Genomic DNA, 25,834 nt, shown 5'->3' on the forward strand with positions numbered 1-25,834 from the left:
AAAAATAATTTTCCACTGGCTGCATTACATCTCTGGAGCTTTTTATAGGGGCTGCTTTTTCCAGTTTGAATTTCATGAAACAATAAGAAGCCATGCTGCTGTGTTTATATAAGTCCCTACCTTGTCTCAGCACTCAGAAGTTCCCAGGTCCATGTTAGTGAGAGACGACTGAATTAAGGCAGGTACTGCAAGACACTGACCTCAACACTTGACAAAATGTAAAAATGAGATGCAATAAAAAGACCGGAGTATGTGGCTGCTGGGAAAAGGTTTCTGCAAAGCCTACTGCTGTCTGCTGCAATAAAAACAACAAATTGTCAGAAATAATAAAAAAAGGAGCAAAAAGCTTGCTAAGGCATTTGTAGAAAGTTCAGTCAAGTGTCAGTGTATTAAATTATAGCACTGCTAAATCCAGCAACAAAACATTTGAATTGTGCAACATCAGGAAGATTACAAAAGAACTTTTTCCACATCGTCCTTCCTGGCACTAATGGATTACTTCTGCGTTGTTTGGCTTGGAGATTCAGGTGTTTACCAGTGATAAGAAGGGCATGCAATGTGCATATTTTGTAAACTCCCTCACTTTCTAAACACAATACAATAGAAACAGAATTGCATAAGAGTCCCAACCAGAAACATGATTCACGACTCTTCTTGTCAGTATTTTATGACAACCTATGTTTTAACTGGAAGAGTGCAATTATTACTAAATCAGTTTCACAGAGTTCTGTGTGCTAAAAACAGAGAAGCTTTACAATGATTTGTCTTTGGAACCCACCCATAAAAATAAGTTATGTCTGTGCAGCTCTGTGGTATGAGCTCATCACTTTTCTGCTATGTTTACCTGGCAATGGAGACGTTTTTTGGAAATATTACTTGTTCAGTATAAAGAAGTTTGAGTGCCTGCAAAAATAAATAAGCAACTAAATACTATAATGAAGTACAATTAGTCAAAGTAATTTTTAACCTTTCTAACACGTTATGCCTGTGATAATTACTTGATTTAAGATCTAATTGACCAAAATAACAAAGTATTCCTGTGTAATTACCTCGTGAAACACAATATAAGTATGTATATATATCTGACTAGTTTAAAAAGTAAAACAGTAAGGTTGTTGTCTACATTTTCAAAGAAATAATGAAAATAGAAAGTCATCATACTTTAATAATAAATACCTATATGTTTATAAAGAATGACTGAATATGATTGAATCCTATTTTTCATTTGTTTGAGTTTAAAGCTCGAATTGGTTAGCACTAGTAGCAGGAAAAGGTTTAGGTTTGTACCTGCTGTTTTTCTGTGTTAGCGCTGACAACATGTCCTGGATGTACTCCACCTTTGCCAACATCAACCGAGACATTTTAAACCCAGATACAAATAATAAATGATTACAGCCACACAATAGGTCTCTCTTTTTAAATCATGCACAGTGTAACAACAGCCACACAACTGAAATAAATCAGTCAGACATACAGGTTTAAGGATTCACAGTATACTGCACCATTACCACATTAGAGTTCTTTCCTGTTGCAGTCACATATTATTAGACAAATTGCTTTCAAATTAGCTTATTTTTTCTTTTATAACCCTTTCACGCATAGTGGTCAATACAGTGGATAGCTATTCAAAGGTTGTGTTCTCTTATTTGTGTCAGTGATGATGGTATACTGGCAAATAAACCTTTTACACAGTGTATATTATTTATTCATTTGTCAAATTCATAAGTCAAAACGTATGTTGTCCACCTAAGTGGGCATGTAACAAACTCTTCGAAAAAAAAAAATTTATGCCTAAAGATGAAAAGAAAATTCTGATTGAGGTTGTCATAATTCATGCATAAAAGGGTTAAGTATTTTGGGGTTAGGTAAAACTCACTTTTTGAACAGTGCACCTGCGCCTATGAATCCTTTGACCGTTTGCTCCCTGAGATGTTCTAATGGCTCATTCTCGTGTTTCTGTGTTCGGATGTTTAGCCTCAACTTGCATGGATTTGTCTGAAAGACAAGACAGGGCTTTAAGAGAGATTAATGTCCTCTATGTATCCAACACAGATAATATCATTCAGGGATGTACTCCTGGAGCTCCTTATGTCTCATTGTGGACATGCTCAAAATTCTTAGACATGTCACAAAAGAACAACATTAGTGAGTAACGATCAGCTGTTTCAGATGCTTTGCTGGTATCAGCCAAAACCAATGAAAAACATTTTTGAAGTGACTTTAGTGCATTTGGCTCATGCAGGACTTGGTAAAAACAAAGATATGTTTAACAGCAAAAAAATGCTAACTTAAACAAAAGTCTTTGATATATGAGCGCCACATTTTAGCATTAAATCATTTGAGGTCAGTCTTAAATCCTACTGAGAGTTAGCACTGCCTGTTCAACTATATTTTAGATAAGTGCTTCAGTACACATTCAGTGTAGCTAAAGAGCTGCTTTAACCGATTAGAAGCAATTATTCATTGACAGCATTCAAGCAATGCTCAGGTGATAAAAGTAAGCACTAACTTCTCAGGTGCAATTTAAAATGAGCAACGCAGCAGAATATGCAGACTAAGAGCTAAGAGCCTTAAATTACCTCTGACTGTGTCTTTCATTTCATGTGTTTCACAACTGGCTGGTCTTATCCATGAGTGACAAGAAGTTGGTAACGAAGCAGAATGCAGCCTCAGACCTCAATGAAAAACACATTTGTTCCTGCCTGCTTATGTGCATATACAAAAACACTAAATAAAAACCACAACCAAAGAAAATGGAGAAAGGAGACTCTCCTTCGTGGGAAAAGAGAAACCATGGCCTGTGTGGTCGTAATAATGAAGCAGAGGCCGTAGTTTCAACAGCTGCCTTTTTGCTGTGGTTCTGTAATAATGTTACTTTATGTATTTTATGAATTTATTTGATTCTAGAGGGAATGGAGCCAAAGGAGATTGTGCAGTTTAATTTGATGTGAGAGACCATGTTACTATGTGTATACATGTATACAGTGCTAGTAAGTGAGTGCATGTGTATTTCTAGTGTGATTCATTTGCGGTGAATAAAACCAGCTGTTTCTATTGAATGGTGGCCAGGAATCCCGCGTACCCAGGGGAGTGACGGTGTAACAGACCACTGAGTACAGAGTTAGCTAACATCGCCTGACCATCCTCTGGCCAGTGTGTTGTGCTTCCCTCTAAGGTGACTGTTGGGCAGATCGTCGCTCACAACTATGAATAACACTATTTCTCCCAGTGAATCATCAAAAGCTGCCCACAGAAGCACCGGCATGCAGTTGGTAACTAAGCAGCTCTCCCTAAAATATTTGTATCCCATTCACAGGCAGCAAAATCCCCTAAAGTGTTCTTAATCTTTAGTGTAGGAGCTTATGTTGGGTAAGTGAAATTAAGATAAACTACCCTCCTATATGTCATTATTAGTACACTGATGTATGTATGTGTAATATGCTGCAAAAGTGTATCACAGGATTGGTAATAGTTTTCCCCCACGTTAGATTCATGTTGTAAGAACAAGATTTTGATCTACACTCCACAATCTGGCTCTGATTTCATTCAATTACTCTTTCAGGTTGAGTTCTAATTAGTATTAATGTTGTTTTGTATTAGCCATATATCAAGCAGACAAATAAAGGTACAGAATCTTCTCATCTTGAATTAAATAGTGATATAAAAGACCTGCAAAGGAAAGGAGGAATATTTTTTCATTCCTAATAAAAAGAAATTAAATGTACAGTTAACAAGACTTCCTTAAATGTCATGAAGCATAGTGAAATTTGTCATAATGTAAAAAAATAACAAACATTTTGCTGCATAATATGGTGACTTAATCAGATAGTGACACACAATCCACTGCTAAAAGCCCATGGCCAAGTTGGGCAATCAGGCTGTGATTGCAAGTATGATTAAAAATAATGGGTGCATAATTAGTATGCATAGAAACTGACCTCTGCATAGAGACTATTTTAAAAAAACAGAGAGAAAAAAAATCATATAGGGCGCATTATAAATTGTACCCACTCCACCTTCAGGATATTTTCCAAGCCAAGCAAATGGACAAATGTGCTTTAATAGCACTGACCATGTTCAGTTCTAGAATTGTCCACAGTGACAGATTGTCAGCAGTCAACAATGACTTCAGTTTGATGCTCTATACAATTTGCAAGAAATTGAATGCCTATTTACAGCATATAAAATGTTTTCAGTGTTCTGCATTAGCTCACAGGACAACAACAGAAGAGATCATTTGTCTTTGACTGGCTGTAAGTTGCATTGAGCATCTCATGAAATTAGCAAGTTTTAGATTTGGAGCGATCTTGGAGATTGTGGTTTCATTTCTGGGACCTAAACCAAGTCCAGCCTCTGCTGACACCAGGAATTTGTTTGTGTTTTTCTTTTTTATTAGAAATCACTCCACCCTTTGCTAGATATTGCAAACATCAAAGAAATAAATAATTCCCTGGCTCTGAGACTTCACAAACTCACTCAACAAACTTCCTGGTCTAGTATGCAGATGACATTCAAACATTTGCATATTATGAAAACAGAGTGTCTGATCAATTACACCCAACCCATTACTGGGTCTTATAGAATGGCAGCAATACAATAAAACAGACTGAAGTAAAGTCAAGTCAAGTCATTTTGGTGCCAAAGAGGTTAGAAGGTTAGAGCTCATGAGGTCTATGAATATTCAAATCTAAATTTAAACAATGTTTACCAAATATAAATTCAGGCCACTGACCAGAGCAAATTCATGCTTTATTTATAAAACTATTATTACTATTAATGCATGTTTCATGGGTCTCTCCAAAAAATCTATCAGGAGGCTGCCGCTCCTAGGAAACAACATTCTACTCCACCAGTCAAAGTGCATTTCTGATTTTCTGAGTAAGGCAGGACAGACTCAGTAAGACTGTTTCCAAAATGAAATCCAAACATGATGAAACTGTTTGGAGATAAACTCACAATGTCCACATTTCAAATGTCTAACTGGAAGCTTTGCTATATTGCGAACATATTTTTTGCATTTTCTTGATATTTTTGTATGCTCTGAGCAGTTCATCAGGCCAGCTTAGTAGTTTGATTTTTTTTTTCCTACACCAGTTATTGTTTTAATCTTATTAAAGCACTTTTTAAAAGTCTTTACAGCGCCATGGGTGCTTGACTTTCTTCCAAGGAATGTATTTATCAAATACAGCGGTAAAGCCTGGGGGTCATTTAGGATCATGTATGCTGTTTAGCCAATTTATTGTTTTATCATTATTATGTTTAACGTCATCACCACCAATGGGGAGTAAGGTTGTATACTCAGTTGCGTTAAGTCGCTTCTTTGGAGGCTGGAATGTAAATCCAGGGGGGATTAGTGAGAACACAGTGAGCTGTAAACCCTTCAGTAGCTCTCCAAGAGGTCTCTGCCTTAGTGCGTAAAGTTGGGAAGGGGGCTTCGGACGCACTGCGCAGCACTTATTATCCTACAGGCTCCATGTGCGTCTCCTCTGCGGGATACTTGACAGGGATTTGTGATATTTTGATGGCACTACCCGCGGGGGTCATTGACAGATGAAAACAGTGGCGTTTGGCGGATGTTAAGGCGTTTTCACTCGAGAAGATAATTTGTCCCGGAGTGCAAAAAGGGACATGGGTCAACTTTATGGTGCGTCTCTTTTACCATTTGGCGCTATCTGTGTCGTTTTCCTCTGGGAATCTGGTGCCAGCTCCATCAGGACGACGCTTGCAATGGACACCTCAGGGTAAGTCTCAGAGATTTTAGTTGTGGGTCACATATAGGCAATATTGTTTATTGTTAATGAACGGCAGTGTGATGATGAAACCATGTCTGCTGCGCTCATAATTAAGAGAAGTTGTATTATGTGCGTTTCTATCTTGAAGTATAAAAAGTTTCAAAAGTAGCACAAATTTCTGCACGAAAATGTTTGACTTATCGTTTATTTATGCTTTACGGTGGTTTTATGAATTAATGTGAGATTGAAGCTCTGCAAGTTTCTTGGCAGCTACCACTCCACTCATTACATTTGTTTGGCATTCAATTAAACCTCAAAACAGTTATTTCATTATCAGATTAGCATACGGTGCCAGAAATCATAACAGAGTTTAGTCTACGTTTTATGGGTTTCTGCTCTTTGCGACATACTCTGTGAGCAGCCTGTCACGGAGACCCCTGGATGAACCGCTGCAGCGCGTCTAATCTAATGTGATTTTCAAGGAAATGCAAAAAAGCAAAGGGAAAGTCCAAATGGTTGAAATCGGTTGCGGTGAGGAGAGCCAAATGTTGCTTGTGCTCAGACATAATATGACAGATGCTGTTAAGATGCCCGGAGAGAGTAGGTCAGGAGGTGAGGAGTCAATGGGAATGGAGCACATGCTCCTAATATTCTGTAGAAGACAAGAGGAAACCACTAAACCGCAAAGCAACAGGTTAAACACGGGGTAATTAACCAGAGTTTCGTTTGTCCAAGGACATGAAAACATGGGCATTGCATCTTCAGATTTATGTTTCCAGGGTATGTGTGTTCATCGGATTCTATTACGGAGAAATGAAAATTACCGCTGTGATTGATGCCCTTCTTGCTCGAGCACATTACTACCCCTGGTAGTGTTAGTAGTGGCTGTGCACACAGGAAATATGACTGTGTTGATGGCTGTTAAGTTTTTATGAAAATGTCAGAGTAGTTATTTGGGATTATGTTTCTAAATATTCTCCGGGATTCTTCTGTTATGTCTTATGATATTGCTGACAGAAAAATGTTTCCAGACAGTCAAAGTATTGTAAGCAATATCACAAATATCAAATAAATAGTTGCCTGTAATAGTCTAGCAATATCCAAACTGTATGATTTATCCATTGTAAATCTGGCCACTCTAAACCTTTCTTGGTCAATACCAAGTTCACCAAAACCTTTTCAGTAAAATTTGTATTTATTTAGTTTAGAGTTTACGTTAACAATATAATTTTATTATCAAGTAAGTGCAAGTCAAAAGACATTAGGTATCTTGTTTATTTGATTAAAAACACTGCAAAATGTATACTTTAATTTACAAAAATATAAAACAAATAAAAGCATAAACTTATCCAGGTGGAGAGACTGCAACTGTAAAGAACAGAAGATTTTTCATATATACTTTTAAAAGTGAATCAGGGTAAACCCTCAAATATCAATTCAAAAACTGAAATCTAAATTTTAAAAAATCTGTTGGGCTCCAATAATGCCATGCATTTGCATACATACAGACTAGATTCACACCAGTCTTTTATGTAACTGTACTTTCAAATAATAGCTTGGATTCCCTGTGGTATCAAACTTTGAATATGGGGGAATTCCATGCTAAACTGCATCATCCCCCTTTTCAAATCCAACCTTGGATCTCCTTTTGCTTGTACTTCCCCACACTATGTAGCTTAACACTGCTGGAAAACAGTGCCAATATTTCCTTTTCTCTTTTTTTGCTTAGAATGGAGTGTCCTGATAATAAAATCTTGACGGTGGAATATCCCTGCATTAGGGCCGATGGGAAGAATGGCACTTGCTTCAGGTAAGCTGTGCAACTGTCACTCAGATCATACATTTGGATTTTCCTTGGACCGAGGGCCTAAAATCTTGGCCAGTAAGTGTGACAACAGTCAGTTACTCTATATCATACATTTATATCTATTGTTTTCCCTAGAAGAGTGAAAGGAAAGGACGAGTGCCTGTTAATCCCTGTAGGGCGAATTGAACATGAATTATTCTGAGGTTATGGAACAGTTTCTGCAACCACTAAACCACTCTGCTGTGTCATTTCCACAAATCCACATAGTTTATCCCCTTTTGGAAACTCTACATATCCACTTGGGAGTGAAAAATAAAAAAATTCCCAAGGGTCATTACATAGAGATTAAATGACAATCCTCGGTGAAGATAAACGTGTCAGATAACCTTTCAGAACATTCTTTTTTTTAAATTGTGTTGTTGATTCTCTTTGATAACTACTAGAGAATGTCTAATTTCAGTGTTTAGCAACACTAATGTTGTTTTCCCTGAAGTTTCCATCAGCACGGAGATGATTTCCACTCTCCTGGCCCTGTGACAATAAAACAGAACTTCAGCTTGGGTCCAAAGCTAAAACATTTCGGGAAAGAATCCCCCTTCCCCTGGGAGTAAGGCCTGTATTTTAACCTAAAAAGTAGAAGCAGTCTGTGAAGTGATTAGCTATTTTTATTATACTATACATACAGACGGACAATAACCTCTTTAATTAACAACACCAAATTTGGTTGAGCTATTGAATCAGCATTTAATAAAGGCAGTTTTTATGTAATATGTACAAAGTCAAGTAAAGTTGAAAAAAGATTAGAGGGATATAGTGTAGAGCAATCCTCTAAAGTTATGAAATATTACCTGAAGTAACTGGCCCCTCTCTTGTGCTTTTTCTTTATTACTCATAGTCTCCAGAAAATGTTTGACATTGTATTCTGTGTGTTTTAAAACAAATTATGGTACTTTATAAGACTTTCGCCTCATGATACATCACACACAACATGAAAAAGTTAACATGGATCACTAATGCTGACACCGAGATAAGTTTTGTCTGAAGCCAAACTTTGGCTGAGGTTTGCTTGTTGGTGTAAGAATATCTTTTAATAAATGAGGCACCAGGTCTGGTGTGAGGCCAGACCATGTGATCTGTTTACTTTCAAGGTTAGACTGTAACAGGCTCTGTGTCTTGTTTAATTTCTGGCTCTATGAGAGATCTGTGGTGCTGGAGGAGGTGGATTAGATGAGGTTGTATTTTCCTTGCCATGCTTTTCTTTGTTCTCTGTTCAGCACAGACCTGGATCAAAAAGATTTCACAGATGACTTCAGGGGGAAACCAGATTGGTTCATTGTGTATATAATATATGACGTTCAATTCTGTTTTAGCGTATGTTGTATGTTGTCCAGACATAAGCGATGAGTGCCACACCACGTTTTCATCTGTATTAAAAAAAGAGGTACTTCATGAGACTCGCATATTTGTTTTTCATCGTCCGTCATAGATTTATCAATCTTCTGGATTTTATCCAGCACATTTCTCTAGACAATTACTGTTAGTTACAGCTGCTCTGTGTGTCAGACTTATCCATGAGCAACATCAATTTTAGTACAACTGGCTTTTACTCTCTCTTATTTTTTGTCACCATCTACTGGACTTGACCAGTCAAGCTTACAGTGGCTAGTATTGTGATGAATGAACATGTTCTAAAAGGCTTAAGGTCAAAGAACTGCAGTGTGTCCCTCTTGTACTGATAACATGCATTAGAGCCAGATTTATTCCCTAAAAGGGATAAATGGAACAGATAAAGTGGCAACTTCCATTGTGTGAGGTCTTGTTTGGCTCAGTCACTCATGAATCCTGTTGTTTTATTGCTTTTTATATTATTTTACACATGTGAGCAGCATCAGGAGGAACCTGCATTGAATTAGCATGTGCTATAGCCAAAGTGGTATATCTGGGCAGATAATACAGAACATGCATATATCTGAGTTAGCAAATATGCAATTCTTACAAGATAAGAATAAATCATTTGATCAATTAAAATATTTCAGCATGCTGATGAAGGGCTACACACATGACATCTTAATTGGCCATCACTATAATAAGGAAGAAAATTACAAATAATTTGGAGCATTTAAACCCAACTGTCTAAATTATCCTGGGTAATTTTAGTTATGGGCATGCTCAATGACAATGCAGTTTGGGAAGTCACAGTGTTATTTCGTTGTTGCTTTATTTTACAGCTTTATGGTATTGCAGTAGTTAGTACTACCTCCTCGTAGCATCAAGGTCCTGGGTTTGAATTTGCTGGATGACTGGGGCCCTTCTGTGTAGAGTTTAAAGGTCTCTGTTATATTAACTGGTGATTTAAAATTGGTCCTATGTGTGCATATATTTTAGTTTATCTCTCTGTGTTTACTCAGCCATAGACGGGCAACCTATTCATTGGGATAGAGAAAAATTGGAAAATTGGCCTTTTGATGATGGGGCATAAACTCTATATGCAGGGTGGATACAGCCACTCTTTAGTTATATTCTTAAATGGTCAGCAAGGGGCGGCCCCTCTGGTTGCAAAAATGCTTGGTCGTATAGAATCCTAGGAAAATCATTCTATTGTATCTATCTGCTCTTCCATTAATCCATCCATCCATCTTGTTAATTCAATTAGGGTTGTTTAGAAACTGGGGTCTTGTTCAGCAGTCACAAGCCAAAAGGCAGGACACACCCCTGTAATCCCCAAAAGTTGATTCTGTTCATGTGGACGTGGTGGTTTCAGTGGGAGAAACATTTTGTCAATCAAGTGACTTCTTCAGTCTCAGCTGACTGCAGGTTTCCCCAACTTATAAACAGTATATTTGCACAATAACGGAAAAAGGCACCACTGGCAAACAATGGGTTGTGAGGTCAGTTTCATAACCATTAATATGCAAATTATTAAGACCATTGATCAACAACCACTGACCAAATACCATTGATCAATGACAACTGATCAATGGTCAATTGTCATTGATCAATGGTCACCTGGAGCTTTCTTTAGGTGCCTTCCCAGCTTTGACAAATGTCCAGCTGCGATAACCGCAACAAGAGTCAAACCTCGAATACTGATTTGTATGCGCTGGTTTACGGTACACATTTTACAACTTAACGTCCCCAATTACTCATGGAAATTTCACAGTCTAAGAAGGCTACTCTGCCACTTACCATCTCCTACTTGGTGAACTTGATGTGTTGTCCACATCAGTTAATGTGTTCAGTGAGTTGTGTTATGTCCTGACATTTGATTTTCACCCAGGTGTCATCGACATTCCTGAACCACTGACTTGGTTTGTGTTCCAGGGTAGGATAACAGAGTCCTCTTTTCCACTTCTTGCATGTACACGTTGGCCACAACGGGTGAAACTGGGGAACCCATGGCAGACCCATCGGCCTGTATTACTGACCATTGTATGTGAAATATGTAGAATGAAGACACAGTTCCAAAAGCAAACACACTTGGTCAATGCTGAGAGTGGTCCTGTTGCTGAGATTAGAGTTATCTTGTAATCTCTTACGAATTACCACCACTGCTTCAGTGACTGGAAGACAAGTGAAGAGAGATGTAACATCCTCCATAATAACATCTCTTACCCTCTCAACAAAATCAGGGGGTTCTTGATGTGGTGTTTATAGCTACCTACCAATGGATTGAGGATCAAAGCCAGAAACTTTGAGATGTTATAGGTGATTGAATTGATCATACAGACAATTGGTCTTAAAGGTACACCCTGTTTATGTATCTTTGGTAAACTATACAGACTTGGCGTAGCTTTCCCTGGGTTAATAGCATTTTCTTGTTCTGACTACTTCAGACAATATATCACCCTCTTCTGGTAACCACTACCTGGGTCTCATTTCACAGGGTCATGAGACAATTTTGTCACTGAGCAGTAGGGCTGCCACAAACGATTATTTTGATAGTCGACTAGTCACCGATTATTTTTGCGATTAGTCGACTAATCAGATCATGCATCCATTGGACGTAAAACGTACAGCTTATTGCACCAGCAGCATCTGCTCTTATATAACTATCATTAGCTTACAGCTGTAAGTGTTTAAGGTATGTGCTAACTAAAAATAAAGACAAGTTGATGGTTTATTCAATTTTAATGAAATTTGCAGATTGTTTCGGTGAAGTTTAATAAACTCCTTGCTATCTAAAATATAACAGGACACCGGAGTAAATTCTTGAGCATCTCACACTTCTGATAATCAGTTGTCTGCTTGACGTTTATTCAGCTGTGTAAAAACTATAACTTTAATCTCAGCCAAACCGATTTACTCAGGAACAAATAAAATACTAAACAAAAGCCAAACAATAACATTTTTAAGTTATCTAAGTGACTTATATATGTTTAACCTGAGTAGCGAAAGACGGCGGTGGGTTTGAAAACGATTTGCTGGGAGTCCGGTGTTCTCACGGCTCTAGTGAGCCTTGCCCCTGGCTAGCTATCGAGCTAGTGAGTAACAGACGTCTCCGAAAACGTCGGAGCGCTTTTGAAAATATGTGGTGTCTTGATAAACTGAGCAGATATTTGAGGTTTACACAGCTACATTCTCGCCTGAAAATATGTTAAACGTTTATTTTGTGACCCAGAAAGAATAATAAGAGTAATATTAAAACTAACTAGCTGCCGCCATTGTTGGAAACTGAGCTGGGCTGCCCTATAAATTCTGGGACACAGCTTCTTCTTCTTCGGGGTTTAACGGCAGCTGGCATCCTTGTACATGCAGTGCTGCCATCTTCTGTTTCAGTCCGTTATTACACTCTTAAATCCTACTACTTATTCCTGCGTCTTTTGGGATCTTACAAAGCTTCAAACGACACGTCGACTATTAAATCAGTCTTCGACGATTTTGATTGTCGACGTAATCGTGACTAATTGTGGCAGCCCTACTGAGCAGTGACAAAATTGTCTCATGATAGTCTTTCTGGTTAAGCAAAACCATGCATCTGCCCTAGTCTTCCAGAAGGATGATAATGTTGGAATGTTGGGCGATGTCAAATCACCGATTAATCTAATATGTGAGACAAAATGCAGGTTCCATCCACAATCTTACAGCATTTTGTCATAGCCTTGAGTGAGAACGCCTACACTATTCTGAGGCAACAATGCTGACTCCCTCTCTTTCAAAAGACCTCCGTAGAATACCAAATGCAATTCTGCTGAAAATAGTTTATATTATAACCTCACATGACCTCTGTACATGTAAAGAAACCCAAAGATTGACAGGCCTGCCATGCTGAGTTGTCGTGGCTAAGCCATAAGTGGACAATTGAAGTCTTTCAATTGTATGTGACCCACACCAGGTCAGTTTGACAGTCTAATCTCAACCCACAGCATTGCAGTGTCCAGACAGGCTGTACATTTTCCAGGAATTTCTGGTTCTCAGGGATTGTATTTCTTTACCTGGCACTGGTCTCTCATATTCAAATAATCTGGGAATATGTGCTATTTCTATAGCTTTTATTGAAGAAGACATGTTAAACGTTTGGAAAAATTCACACCTTCCAAAGAAAATGAGCTTAGTTGCTGTCAAAATAGCAAAGGAAATTATGGAACGTAAATCATGGTTGCTCTTACCACAAGCTGTTTCACTTTTATGAAAAGGATCTTTTAATGTTTGACAGTCATATGTAACAAATATTGGACATTCACTTATGAATCAGGTATTGCATTCATTAAATAAATACAAATTAGTCCAAACTGTTGTCAGCACAATGAAGCTCTGACTCAACATGTATTGCAAGTGGTTGCTGTCAATGTTTATTTCGCTGATTATCTCAGCTTTGGTGTTACCTTTCTCTGCTGTATTCCATCTGCCTTAATGTTAGTTGAATGCCTGAAATGTAAATGACATGTCTCGGTCTCAGGGGGGATTCCTGGTGTTGTGCAGAACTAAACTCACCATCTAAACAAAGACCGCATGTCCCCTCGCCACTGTGGCTTTCACAGCAATGAAGATGAATCAGCTCAATTTCTGCATTTCTATTGTTCTACCCACTTTGTGTTCTTATTCTGTCTTCACTGGTGGTCAAATTTCAGCCTGGCCAAGCCAAATGTACATGATTTGTACCCTGTTTCTGAGTGAGTGTGAGTGCCAGTTTGCATGTTTATGCATGAGAATGTATGAATTGTCTCCGTATTGTCTGTGTTGGCAGTTACTGCAGGTTTACGATGATGGGAGTTAATTTTCTGCCCTCGTGCTTTAAGCGCTCTCAGCTGTGGAGTCAGATGGAAGACTGATGTGCTCCACTAAACTATAAACAAATTTTTTCACATGATTGACATTTTCTAGTTTAAATACCCTACAGGGCTCATTACTGCAGTAGATAACACCCATAACATCGTGCTACAGTATGCAAGCTCAGGCTGTTGCTCAGGCAAAGTAGGGGATGGTGATAAATGTTAGGGAGACATGGTTGATCCTAATTGTTTCCATACTTTATGCTACTTTTGTTGTTACAATGATCCATCCGTCCCAACGGGATCATTATAGTTTTTTATTCCATCATATCCGAGAAGTTCTTAAGCGGTATTCATCTTTGGGATTAATTTACAGACTGTAGGATAACATAATGTTTTTTTCAAGTACAGAGAGGATGTGGACATTTCATTTGCAATTGGTGGCTGTGGCTAGGTAGAGTGAGTTCTCCTTCATTTGGAGGGTCATTGGTTCAGTCTCCAGCTGCGCCAGTCTGCATGTCAAAGTTTTGGGTAAGAACCACAAATTTTCTCTAAAACATCCACTGACGTCTGTGAGAATAGAATAAAAGCAGTGTGTGAAAGTGCTCAGTAAGACAAAAAAAATAGCATGATAAACGTAGTCCTTTTACCAGATTTCTGTGTTCTATGAGGCTTAAAAGTTCAACCCATAACAAACTTTTTGTCTATTTCATTTGTTGTAGTGTGAGTTCAGGAAATCAGGAAATCAGGTGCAGATAAGTTTGCCTTCAGTTAAATTCACTGAAACAAGATGACTTAGCATTGCTAATAATTAGAACTATTATTATTACTATCCACTGAAACAAAGTGTACAGCTAGTTAAGACAACAGCTCAGCAAAAAGCGTCACATCGTCATAATCATGAGACTCTCTTCACAACTCTATGCACATTTCTTGTGGAAAGAATATTTGATTCTGGGTTTTACTATTGCACTGAAAACAGCATGTTCTGCCACCATCAATAAAATTACTACTATATTTAGAGAGAATTACTGAATTCAGTGGCTATTGAAGAAAGAACTGCAGCTTTACATATTATTTTATTTGACAACATTAGAAAGTTGTAGCCATATGTGGGAGGAATTTCTAAAGTCCGCAAATGCTGTGCAGTTGACTGCATTTGCAATCATTCCCTGATTTTGGTTCCAGGAATATCTCAGGTCTGAGTCACAAAGTCCTTGGTCATGTTGGCTGAATTTTTCCCTCTAAAGCTTCTTTGCAGGGGTCTCTGATATCACTACGATCTTGAGCCTTTCCACACATTTTTTCCTTCACGTTCACTATTCGTCTTTTCTGTTTGTCTGAAAATCGTCCATAGAGGTAATTCTTCACTCGTGGTCCTCACTTCCAGTAAGCATGGAGGATCTAAAAGCAGGCCAGAATATTACTGGCAAATGTATGTCCTAACGTTAACCCCTGTATAAATGACCTGTTAACTGTATTTAATATGATGTTTGCCTATGATTAGGCTAGAAGTGAAGGAACTCACATGCTGAAGCGCTCCACTGGTCAAAGGTATAATACAAGCTTTAACATTATGAGGTTTAGTTTAATTCATCCTTAAATTTCTAACCACAACTGCTTCCTTCCTTCAATAATCCTGCTGTTTTGCCTCTGTGATTGCATGCCGACTGCATTACCTGGCATTCAAATGCATTTCATGTCAGATAAATGCAAGCTGTATGCGGTTTCCAAAAAGCAGTTTTGGCCAGAGTTTCTCTTTTGATTTTAAACAATACATTTCTGTGCAGAAAATCCATTTTTATTAAGGAAAGAATGATCCGTCCAAGTTTGGTTTTAACTACACAGTGATGTGGCTCTAAAGTCAATTTGATAGCAGGTTATTTCAGTTCGTTGGTTCAGACTGAAATATCCCGTAACTGTTGATTTGATTACCATGAAACTGAGCACTGCTTGGGTAACACCCTCTGCCGTGTACCTGACTGTTCATCTTGTGCCACCAGCCAGTCAACGTTTTCAGCCATGTAGAGGAATATTTAAACATCTCCTAGAAAGATTGGTACACATGTCATTTATGTTTCCCAGATGATTCCCGTTCTTGTAATCATATTCTGTAGCAGACATGTAGTCCTGTCACGAAATGCTTGAAGAGTGGATAGCAGTGGTTTTAAAGGTCATGCCACAGTGTATGTATATTTATAGCACAATTAGAACATTCTGCTAAACAAAAGTTCAGCATGTTTCTTTTACTTTCTATATCTTTTGGTCAGAACAGATGAGGTGAAAATATTTACATGTATGGAAACTTTCAAAGTGCTCAGTAAGAGGCATAGATTCCTTCCCAAGCACCAAGTCCAAACACAACCCCCTCCACCCACAGCCGCCCTATGTGTCACCCAGAAACATTTAAAGTGTTCATTTCTGGGACCCGACGGAGTCTGACTCACCTCCATGCCTGGACTCCATCTCCATCTCCACTCTCCAGCTTCTCTCTTTCTAGTTGAGCTCTGCTTTGCTCTGGGGAGACACAAGCCAGGCCTCCATCTAGTAGCCTCAGTATTAATGCTGGGGTAGAGGTCAGGTCAAATGTAATAAACAACAAGTTTTTTACATGTTAGATGCTGGTTTGAAGAGAATGTGATTACACAGCTTTGACAGTTTTTGTGCTAACCAGATATGTTAGTGTTGTGTTAGTGTTGAGAAATTGGTCCCGCCTTTGTCCTTGTCAAAGATGATAACGGCTGATCTCTTTAGGGAAAAAGAACTAAGTGTGACAGGAAACACTTTAGTCACTCTTGATTTGACCCAGCAGCCTTTGCTTGTGTCCTGATAATTTCACCTCTTAGGACCTATGTGTCCTGGGAAAGGGTAAGATGAGGCCACAAGGGAACGTCTCTGGTGTCACGGTCCCGCTGAGTGAGGAGTGCGTGTAAAGTTTCAGCAGTAAAAACTGAACTAACACTTATTTCCGGGTGAATGACTCCCTAACTTCAAAGTTCATTTAGACCAAATCATTCAATGTCTAACTGACTGACCAATTTGTTGACTGACTGATTGACATGCTGAGGTGATTGATTAACTCATTGAGAGGCTGATAGATTGTGATGATGGTGATCCTTGTGTGTCTCTGTGTGTGAACTTTGCTCTGTGACACCTTGTGTTATGTCAGTGTCTTAAACTCCCTCTCTTCTCCTTTGGATTTATTGCATTAGATTTGGCTTTTGCCTCAGCTCTGAATCCTAAAGGGACTCTTCACATTCTTAGATACTTAGTGATATGAAATGGGGTAGCTTGAAGGCTTAGTTGGAATAAAATGTATTTTTAAAAAGTACTGAAATCACTAGTTGTTAAAAAAAAATCAACAGCAAAAAACAAACAACGGAAATGAGTCATCAAGCAAATTCTGAAATGGCACTCACGACATGAGAACTAATATAATTTGGCATGCTACTACTGGCATTCACCCAACATGCATTCATCCATTTAAATAACTTAGATAAGTTATATAACAGCCTCTGCGTGCATGTTTCTTTGATAGCAAGTTGACATTTTTCACAAAGAAAACTTCAGAAACTTGGGAAAGAGCAGTAAAAAGAACAAGAAGAGACTCATGATCCTCCCAAACTGTTTTTCCTGCCCAGTTTTGGCTTGACGCTATGCCAAGTGTTCAAGAAACCATCCATTCAAGAAACGTCCATTATGTAGTTTTCACTTTTTTTCAGCCTTGGAGTTCAGAAAGAGATTTCTTTGTTTATGTAAGGAAGATTAATGCAGTGATATGCAATATTTTACCCAGATTTTGCCCATATTTAACAAATTTATTTTGACACAAATTGTAGCTTATGTAATTATGATAAAGTCTGGAGAAAAACACAATTTCTTCAGATATCATTTATTCTGATGCACTCTGATGTGGGTAATTTTTATTCAATTCGATCAGTACTTTTAAACATTTTGCAGTAGTCGTTATAAAACAACCATTTGCATTTCCTGCTGGTCCATTAGCAACCAGTATATCCCTTATTACCGCAAATGTATAACTAAAAAGAAACAAAAACATGCAGGGAGCAGGGAGAGCTAAAGAAAGGTGCCAAGATGAAAAAAAGAAAGAAAAGTAAAGGAGGTGTTGTGTGACTTTGGAAAGAGAGGTATCTTTTTGATCCATATGGAAGAAAGCTGCACACTGGCAGTTGGAGCGTTCGCCTCAGTGGGGGATTCGCCTGTAAAGGTCTATAAAAGGATCAGAAAGTGGAAATCAGAGCGTGCAGGCAGGTTGTGCTGTGTGTTTTTCCTTTCTCTCCTGTAGCTGGCTTCCCACCTAGATGACTACATGTGGTGGAGTGCTGAGTGAGGCTCTGCTGGCGGGTCGCTCTGGGTGAATGAGATGTTCCCTTAGGAGGACATCACCTCTGCTCCGCTCACATCCACATGACATTCACTCTCATTTCAAACTCTTTTCTTTCATTCATCACACTCTGAATCCATTACTGTCACTTGAACTTTTTCTATTTTTTATCTTCTCCTCATGTTATCCCTTGACACATCCATCCATTCTGGCCCGTCATGCTTTGTTTTTTTCTTTCAATCTTCCTGTGTCCTTCCTCCCTAACATTTTATCATACTGTCTCCTGTTTCCTTTTATCACATTTATCACATATTTTCTCAGTTTCCTCTCTAAGGCTCCTTACCCCTTCTATCTATCCACTATCCCTCCATTCCCAACTTTTCAGTTTCCCTTATTGGATCAGAAGCATCAGAAACGTTAGAGATTTCAGATACCACAAAGGTTTTTGTAGTCTTGCAAATCTGGGGGCATTATGCAAATATGTGGGCAAGAGAGATAACAAATCGGGACCCCTGTTAACACTAAGCAGTATGCATGTCATATATGTTCTGACTTGTCACTATTTTTTAATAACATCAGTCATCCAGGTTGTGGTGACGAAGAAAAGAAATCAAGACATAAACCAAAACACAAGATTGCATAATGAAAGTCATCACCAGAATACCTATAAAGTAAGAACAGGAATCAAAGACTCACTGAAATCATGATGAAGTTTTCTAGAATTATTTACTAGAATAAAGAAACCAAAAGCAAATATGTAATGCAGCAAACATAAAAATCAAATTGAACTTTAGATTTTCAATAAAGCATAAACCAGCATTAAAATATATTAACTTAGAATGTGAAGCTCAAAAAGACAGAAAACTCTTAGGACATGATAGTGAGACCGCATGTGTTTTTCCACGCATTTATTTTTGGCCACATTTTTAATTTACGCATTTTCAAAAACCTGAGTAACAGTTCATTCATCATTAAAGGCAAAGAAAGGTGGAAAAAGTCATGGAATATGGCAACAGACAGCATAACCTGATCAATGTGGACTGATGAGTAGCGTGTAAACTTTCCTTAAACATGAAACAGATGTGACGTTTGTAATCAGTATAAGTTGCACAGCTGTTTTATTTAATTATATAGTTGTTCTTATTCGACTCCTTTAAAATGATTCAATAGCACTTGACAACAGAACGGGCACAACTAACTCTTTATCTTGATGCAGCTAATTCTTGATATTTTATTCATGTATAATTGAATAAGAAGAACATTGAATTGGCATTTTCACATTTGTGTTTAATTTAGTGTATTTCTGTTCAGTTATGCCAGAGTCCACTTTGTACAATACTAAGGCCTGAAACGCATCTAAATACAATTTAGCCATAAATGTGCTTTATGTTTACTTTGACAGGGTAGTGTTTTTTGCATTTGTTTTACTTCCTCTAGACATATAAATCAGACATATACATTTGGCAAGCCTTCAGCTATTGTCTGTGGACAGCAGCTCTCAGGTCTTCCGGTGAAACTGGTACATTTCCAGGTCTGAGATAATAAAAACCTAAAACATCTTCAGAGATTGAGATTGAATTTTGTCAATGCCGTGTTTGTCATGCTCCAGCCTTCTCAGACATGATTGGTTAGTAGAATTAAAACTGGTGTATGAAAATAGAAACCAGAAAACTCATCCACACAGAAGAAACATCTACATTGTGTGTGATGATAAAATAATAATCCCATGTCACAAGAAGAGCTAAAACTCACATTCTTGCCTAAAGTGCAGTGAATATTGATAGAAGGAAATCAAATACAAACTGCTCCTAACAGTAATCCAGGCAAAGAAGAACTAAAAGACATGTTTAAAAGTTTTAACCTTTCTTTTCTATAATTTCCTGCAGTGGCGACGATAGCACGTGTAAAACAAATGTGGCGATGAAGAAAAAAACAGGCAAGACGCATCAGCTGTGCATGGTTGTAAAGAAAGCTGCTCTCTGTAGCAGGTGATGAGAAGCAGGAGTGTTCATATGTGTGGGCATGCCCATATGTTTTCTCTCTTCTGAGTGCTACATTATGATGTGTGTGGCTTGTATCTAAAGACCTACAAGGAACTGCATGCAGTGGTTCCCTCTGCTTACAAGCCATAAAACAAGCTATAAAAACACCAATGTTGCTTAAAAAAAAAAAGAAAAGAAAAGAAACTCAGTGTTTCTCAGTTGAGTTGAAATGTGCCATTTTTGAGGAAACTAAGGGAGTTTCATCCTTTCTCCAAAGGATTCCCTAAAGACCTTATTGAAACTGATTGCTATATTTATTTTCTGTTTTCATGATGAATGTGCTGTTTGCACGTGCTTTAATCATCAATCACAGAATAACTTATATTTCACCAGCAGGCCCGGTAGGCTTATCTTTTAGTGACAGAATTAATACAAAAATGGAAAAACAGTAAACAGTGAAATTAGGTGCTAAAATCCGTCATGTCAAACAGCAGGAAACCCCCTGACTGAAGAATGGAAGGAGGTGATTTAATTTCACTCCAAAACAGGTACAGTAATAAGGAACAGATGCATCCCTCTGTGTGTGCGTGTCGTGTGTTTGGACAAACTGTAGCAGTATGTGCACGTGTGCTTCGTAGATCTCTGGATTGAATATCACTGCATTTGATACTTTTATGTGAGTAGCTGCCTTTGAATGATTGTGCGTACAGGTGCCCATAAATGAGATCATCCTTTATGCTGGTGAGTGTGTGTCCATAAGGGTAAATGTTGTCTTAGTTTGTACATAGATGTATAGTTTCAATGAGTGGGACAAAATGAGCTAAACCGTAAACATATGTGTGCACATATTTGATACCTACAGAGTATATCTGTGATTTCTGGGGACTTTTATACTGAAAGAAAGGTACTGACAGCTCAGCGCAGTCCACATCACACATTAGATAAGGTCAAATTTACCCTCGAGCTCTTAATATCTCAGAGAAACTCTCATCAAGTGGAAAAAAAATAGTGGACTGAATTCGATCCTCTTACAGGTTGTTTGCATTGCATCCTGGAGTCCGCAGAGGCAACTGATTCAAACTATCACTCACTTTTCTCCCTTTGGCGTTTTCTGTCTGTGTACTTTGGATTACGATCAACAAACCCCAAGCTGAGGGAACATTAACCTGTTCATTTTTCTCACACTTGGAGTCCGCAAATCATTTTTTTCTATGGAGCTATATACCTATACCTATGTTTCATTACAATGAGAAACACCTTTTGTCAGAAAAAAAACCTTTTATGATTCTTCGGAGTTATGCTTCCTGTGTTTAATGGAGGCATACTTGTCTTTGGAAGGCTTTAGACCAGAGTTGGACCTCCCCAAAAACTCCACTAATCATATTCCATCTTTTTCTGATTAGCGCACACCTGAACGGCCCTCTGGACAAGCACAATGGCTGTTTTTTGGCAAACAATCTGCTCTAGATTAGCTCTGTTCTGCCCTTTTATGGCCACCCTGTCACTATTAATACCTCAACAAAACAAATCACCAGCCAATTGATAACAGACCGGAACAACATTTTTGTTGTGGTATTGTCTGAATTCGACAAGCCCAGCTGTGTGCATGTGTCTGTGTGCATGAAACGTGTATTGTGTAGCAAAAAATTAAAATAGGGAATGGTGGGGGTGTGGAATTCAACAACTGGGGAGCTGCAGATAAAAACAGTGATAAATCTTGCAATGCCTTCAAAGTTTTCCAACATCAACGAAGTCGTGAGGCCATTTAGAAGATCTGGAAGAACTTTTTGGTTTTATCAGTTCATTACTTTTAGTCTCTTGTGAGATTTTTAGTAAAAGGTCCTCCTTAAGAAGCAGCTTTTTCCTGTCTGGCATGTAAACTCAACCAGACACATCATTATGAGGGGTCTGTCGTTAGCTTGACCTCAATGTTTAGCTGCTCCCTCACCCTTATCTCGCACTTAGCCATTCCTCTTTGGTCCCTGGTTGCCCTTCTCTCAGAATGCCCACCACTCTCTCTTACACTTATTTTCATCTCAGTGTTTTACTTCCATAAATATGTTAAAGTAAATAGTATCCATACAAAAAAAAAGTGTTACTTTTGATAGCGTCTCTCTCTTTGTCACGCATAAAGCACTAGTCTGACTTTGCCAGTCCACTGCTGGATTTTCATTCACCTAAATTTCTGCCAGTATGCTATGCCAAAATATGATGCAGTGAGTAATGTGATGGAAACACATCGGTTTGGTAAATGACAATATTTCTTGTGGTCTCCCAAGATGCTTTCGTGATGTGGGAAAGAGGCACTAACATCTGGTATCAGTGGGCCAGTGAGTAAATCAAAGACTTTTTGAGGTCTGAAACATTACAGCTGCTACAAACACTGAAACTCTAACTGTAAAATTGTTGCCAATTAGAGGGATAGACGTGTTTAGCTGTTATAGAATATCAATGGTGATCATTAATTTGCTATTTAAGGTGTATGTGCTTTCCTGTCTGGCTCTGCTTACGAGTCAGAAACCTCTTGATTCAAATTTAACCAAGAAGCAAAAAAAACCCAAGATTTTTTTATATTTACATTTTGCTTTTGGCAGCATTTTAAACATTTACTCTGAAATGCCTCCATAGAAATATAGCTATAAACATGCATAAACATGTAATTTGTCAAGTCCTCTTCATCTCCTTCCCCATGTGTTCTCCATTCAAGCTCTTTTTTCATGTCAGGTAAAATGCCGAATACTTTCATGTCCCTGTAGACTTGGACAAAGCAGATCATACATGTGTCTGTCACAGCAAAGCGGCTCAGAGGGTCAGAGATGCCACATTCCTGCAGAGACACTGAGCCACGACAGGGTCACAAAGGCCAGAGACCACAGGCAGAGCTCTGAGACACTCTCATCAAGTGATGAGCCTTTCTCAGTCTCAGCCCTTAGTCAGGTACAGTGCTGTTCTGATTCAAACTCCAACAAGCAGAGTCCAAATGACTGGAAATTGCTTTGCTCTGTTCATTTTGTTTTAAGATCATTTAAGAGTTAACAGCTGATGTTTTAAGAATGGTGATTATGGCTGCCACATTGTAAAAGAGTTATGCATAAAACTGACGCAGAGATCATTTGAACTGCAACAAGGTGGGTTATTATTTTTTACATTTTTCATCTTGTGATGCTTATGGAGGTAAAACTTTCCCAGAACCTGGAAAAGTCATTTATTGAGATTTTAAGCCAAGCTGAAAGTTGTTTTTCAACTGCTGTCACATCACTTTATTAAATTTTGCTTTTTTCCCCTTCAGACATTTACATAGATTTTAAATATGTGGTGATTTTATCTTGTGTTTTTGGAAAAAATGACTTGCTGTTCAGTGTCTGTCATCATTTCCAGATGAAAAAGAAGGTAATTTTTTTCTGGCCCTGAAGTCTGATGCATTTAATATTTAACATTTATTGCTTTTTTGCTGGGAAAGGAGGCAAAAATATTTGTAGATATATATTATTTGCTGCTGCCACTTTGTTTGAACAAGTGCCGTGTTTGCTGAATGTGGAGCTCAGATATATACACATATCACCATGTTTGAGATAAAGTGGCATATGTTAGTCACATGATTGTTATTTCCATCTGAATGAATTTACATTTGGAAGTTTGGCCCCACTCTTGGATACCCGACATTGTGCACACATGGAAATCAGGCTGTAGTGAGAGCAAACCCCAAGCACAGAACAGAGCAGGTGTCCGTGACAACAAGTATGATACTTAATAAATGTGTCACAATATGAAAGGAGTTGTGGTGGGCCACAAAGCAGTATGTAGGTACACAGCAGCTGTGGACAGGGCAGCTCAGCTTATTTTATAACTAACTGTTATAGATATAAAATTTAATTATTTTGGATGAACATAATTATAAAATGACATTATAGATAGAAAGGCATCAGCTGATGCCACCACTGATATCAGCTGACCTGCTAGGATTATGGCTTAGCTTGACTTTGGTATTTGAACAGAAGAAAAGTGATTATCAGTACTTTGCTTTGTTTTTATTATATTTTACAGGTTGGGTAAGAGTACTTTTTGTATTCTAGGGCTTTCATTACAATTTCTCATGGCTCAGACAATAGGCTGCAGAGGTGGTGGTGGTGGTGGTGGTGGTGGTGGAATAATTAGCAGCGTTGTCTGACAGCATGACCTGTGGCCTTTCTGTGGGTAAATTTCAGTTTTAAGTTCTGCTACAATAAAAGGCTGGAAGACAAAGCAAATGAGTTCAGGCACAAGTGGCGGCTCTGAAATGACATGAGAATAAGAGGTAAGGAAATCTGAATGACTGAAGCAAACTTTTTTACATGAAACCTTTCCGCCAGCAAAAGGAAGCAAAAATCCCATGTTGCCTCATAAGTGTCCCATTCCTTTAACAACTGGGCACTTATTAACCTATTTTGTTTTGAAATAAAACCGCAGTCCTTAGTTTAACAATCTGCCATGAAATTTGAAAATGAATCATGAAATTCAGGCAAGCAGTTTTCCAGGAAATGTTTGGTAAAACACCATTTACAAAATATCACAATGACATTGTCGGGTTAAGCTGACCAACTCGTCTGTGGTCTGAGGTTTTCTGTATGATGGCACAAAGTGCAAACAAGACGTAAGGGGTCTGGTTTAGGAATAGTTTCACAAATTCCAGCAAGCATGTTTTCCTTTGCATAGAATTAAGAGTTTGCTGCTGTTACTCTGTTGTTAAGACACGCAAAATTGTATAGTGAAAAATTAAGGGAAGAGTTTAAGAGGTATTTTTTTTAAAGTGAGTCAGGGCAGGAGGAAGGCAGGAGATATCATGGCAAATGGGGAGAGGTGAGGCATAACACAGGGGAGGAGAAGTGCAGGTCAGACTGCACTCTGGTGGAAGTGGCTCAGGCCTCCTGGGCTCCCAGTCAAAGCGTCCTCTGTTAGACCAGAGATCTGATGGTTCCCCTGAGGCCTGGGTCCTGGAAGTGGGCTGGCAGAGCAAATAAACAGAGAGGATGTGCTCGTGCTCAACACCTTCACATATGTATACTTACACGAGTTGAAAAGAACACACACATACAATTATACACTAACACTAAGAGATGTACTTGTGATGTGGGCAACACCATCACACCTTTAGGGGGAAGCTGGCGCAAGGACGGGTTTTGTTTAATTTGTGGAGACAGAAATCCTGGGAATATTTCTGAAGGACAAGTAGTTGGAATTGTCTTGATGTCTCAGTTGTGATGTGGAACAATGGGTAGAAAAGTATGAACTTGTGTACTATGAGTGTGCTTTCAGTGCAGATTTAAAAACCCACACAAAGGGCTTATGGAAAGAACACCTTATAAAATTTTCTTCAAAGAGTTGAACCACAAGAAGACTAGCAACACATTGAAAAGAAAATTACAAATCTCAACAGAGAAAACGGACAATAGCGACTCTCAGAACACATATATATAAAGATTTAAAGATAAATGTGGCTTCCTTCCAAAATTGTGCTCTGTTGTTCAGTCTCACTGTGCTAATGTGCTTCAGTGTAATTCATCATCACATTGTTATACACACCACAGCCGGCCAAGTTACTGAACTGCCTGCGACTGTGAGACTTGTTGAGCAAATAAATCATTTACATCACAGCTGATGCACATGTTGTAACACAGTTGTGACACATATATGCCACATCAGAAAGCAGCATCCATCAAAATGACAAGATGTACACACGTATATTCACACATTAACAGTCTCTTGTCCTAGTATGTCAAGGG

General features: G+C 38.4%; 1 protein-coding gene across 1 annotated transcript in view; it reads left to right on the plus strand.

The window, feature by feature from the left end:
* The first annotated feature begins 5,399 nt into the window (after positions 1-5,399).
* LOC102790501 (collagen and calcium-binding EGF domain-containing protein 1-like) overlaps positions 5,400-25,834 on the plus strand; it is a 37,549-nt gene continuing 17,114 nt past the window's right edge. Inside the window, exons 1-2 of the mRNA XM_087846871.1 lie at positions 5,400-5,741; positions 7,462-7,542. Of these exons, the coding sequence (XP_087702997.1) occupies positions 5,629-5,741; positions 7,462-7,542 (194 nt within the window). The 5' untranslated portion in view covers positions 5,400-5,628. The remainder of the gene's footprint in view (positions 5,742-7,461; positions 7,543-25,834) is intronic.

Source organism: Neolamprologus brichardi, chromosome 1, assembly GCF_056152115.1.
Source record: "Neolamprologus brichardi isolate AB-2024 chromosome 1, ASM5615211v1, whole genome shotgun sequence".
NCBI lineage: Eukaryota > Metazoa > Chordata > Actinopteri > Cichliformes > Cichlidae > Neolamprologus > Neolamprologus brichardi.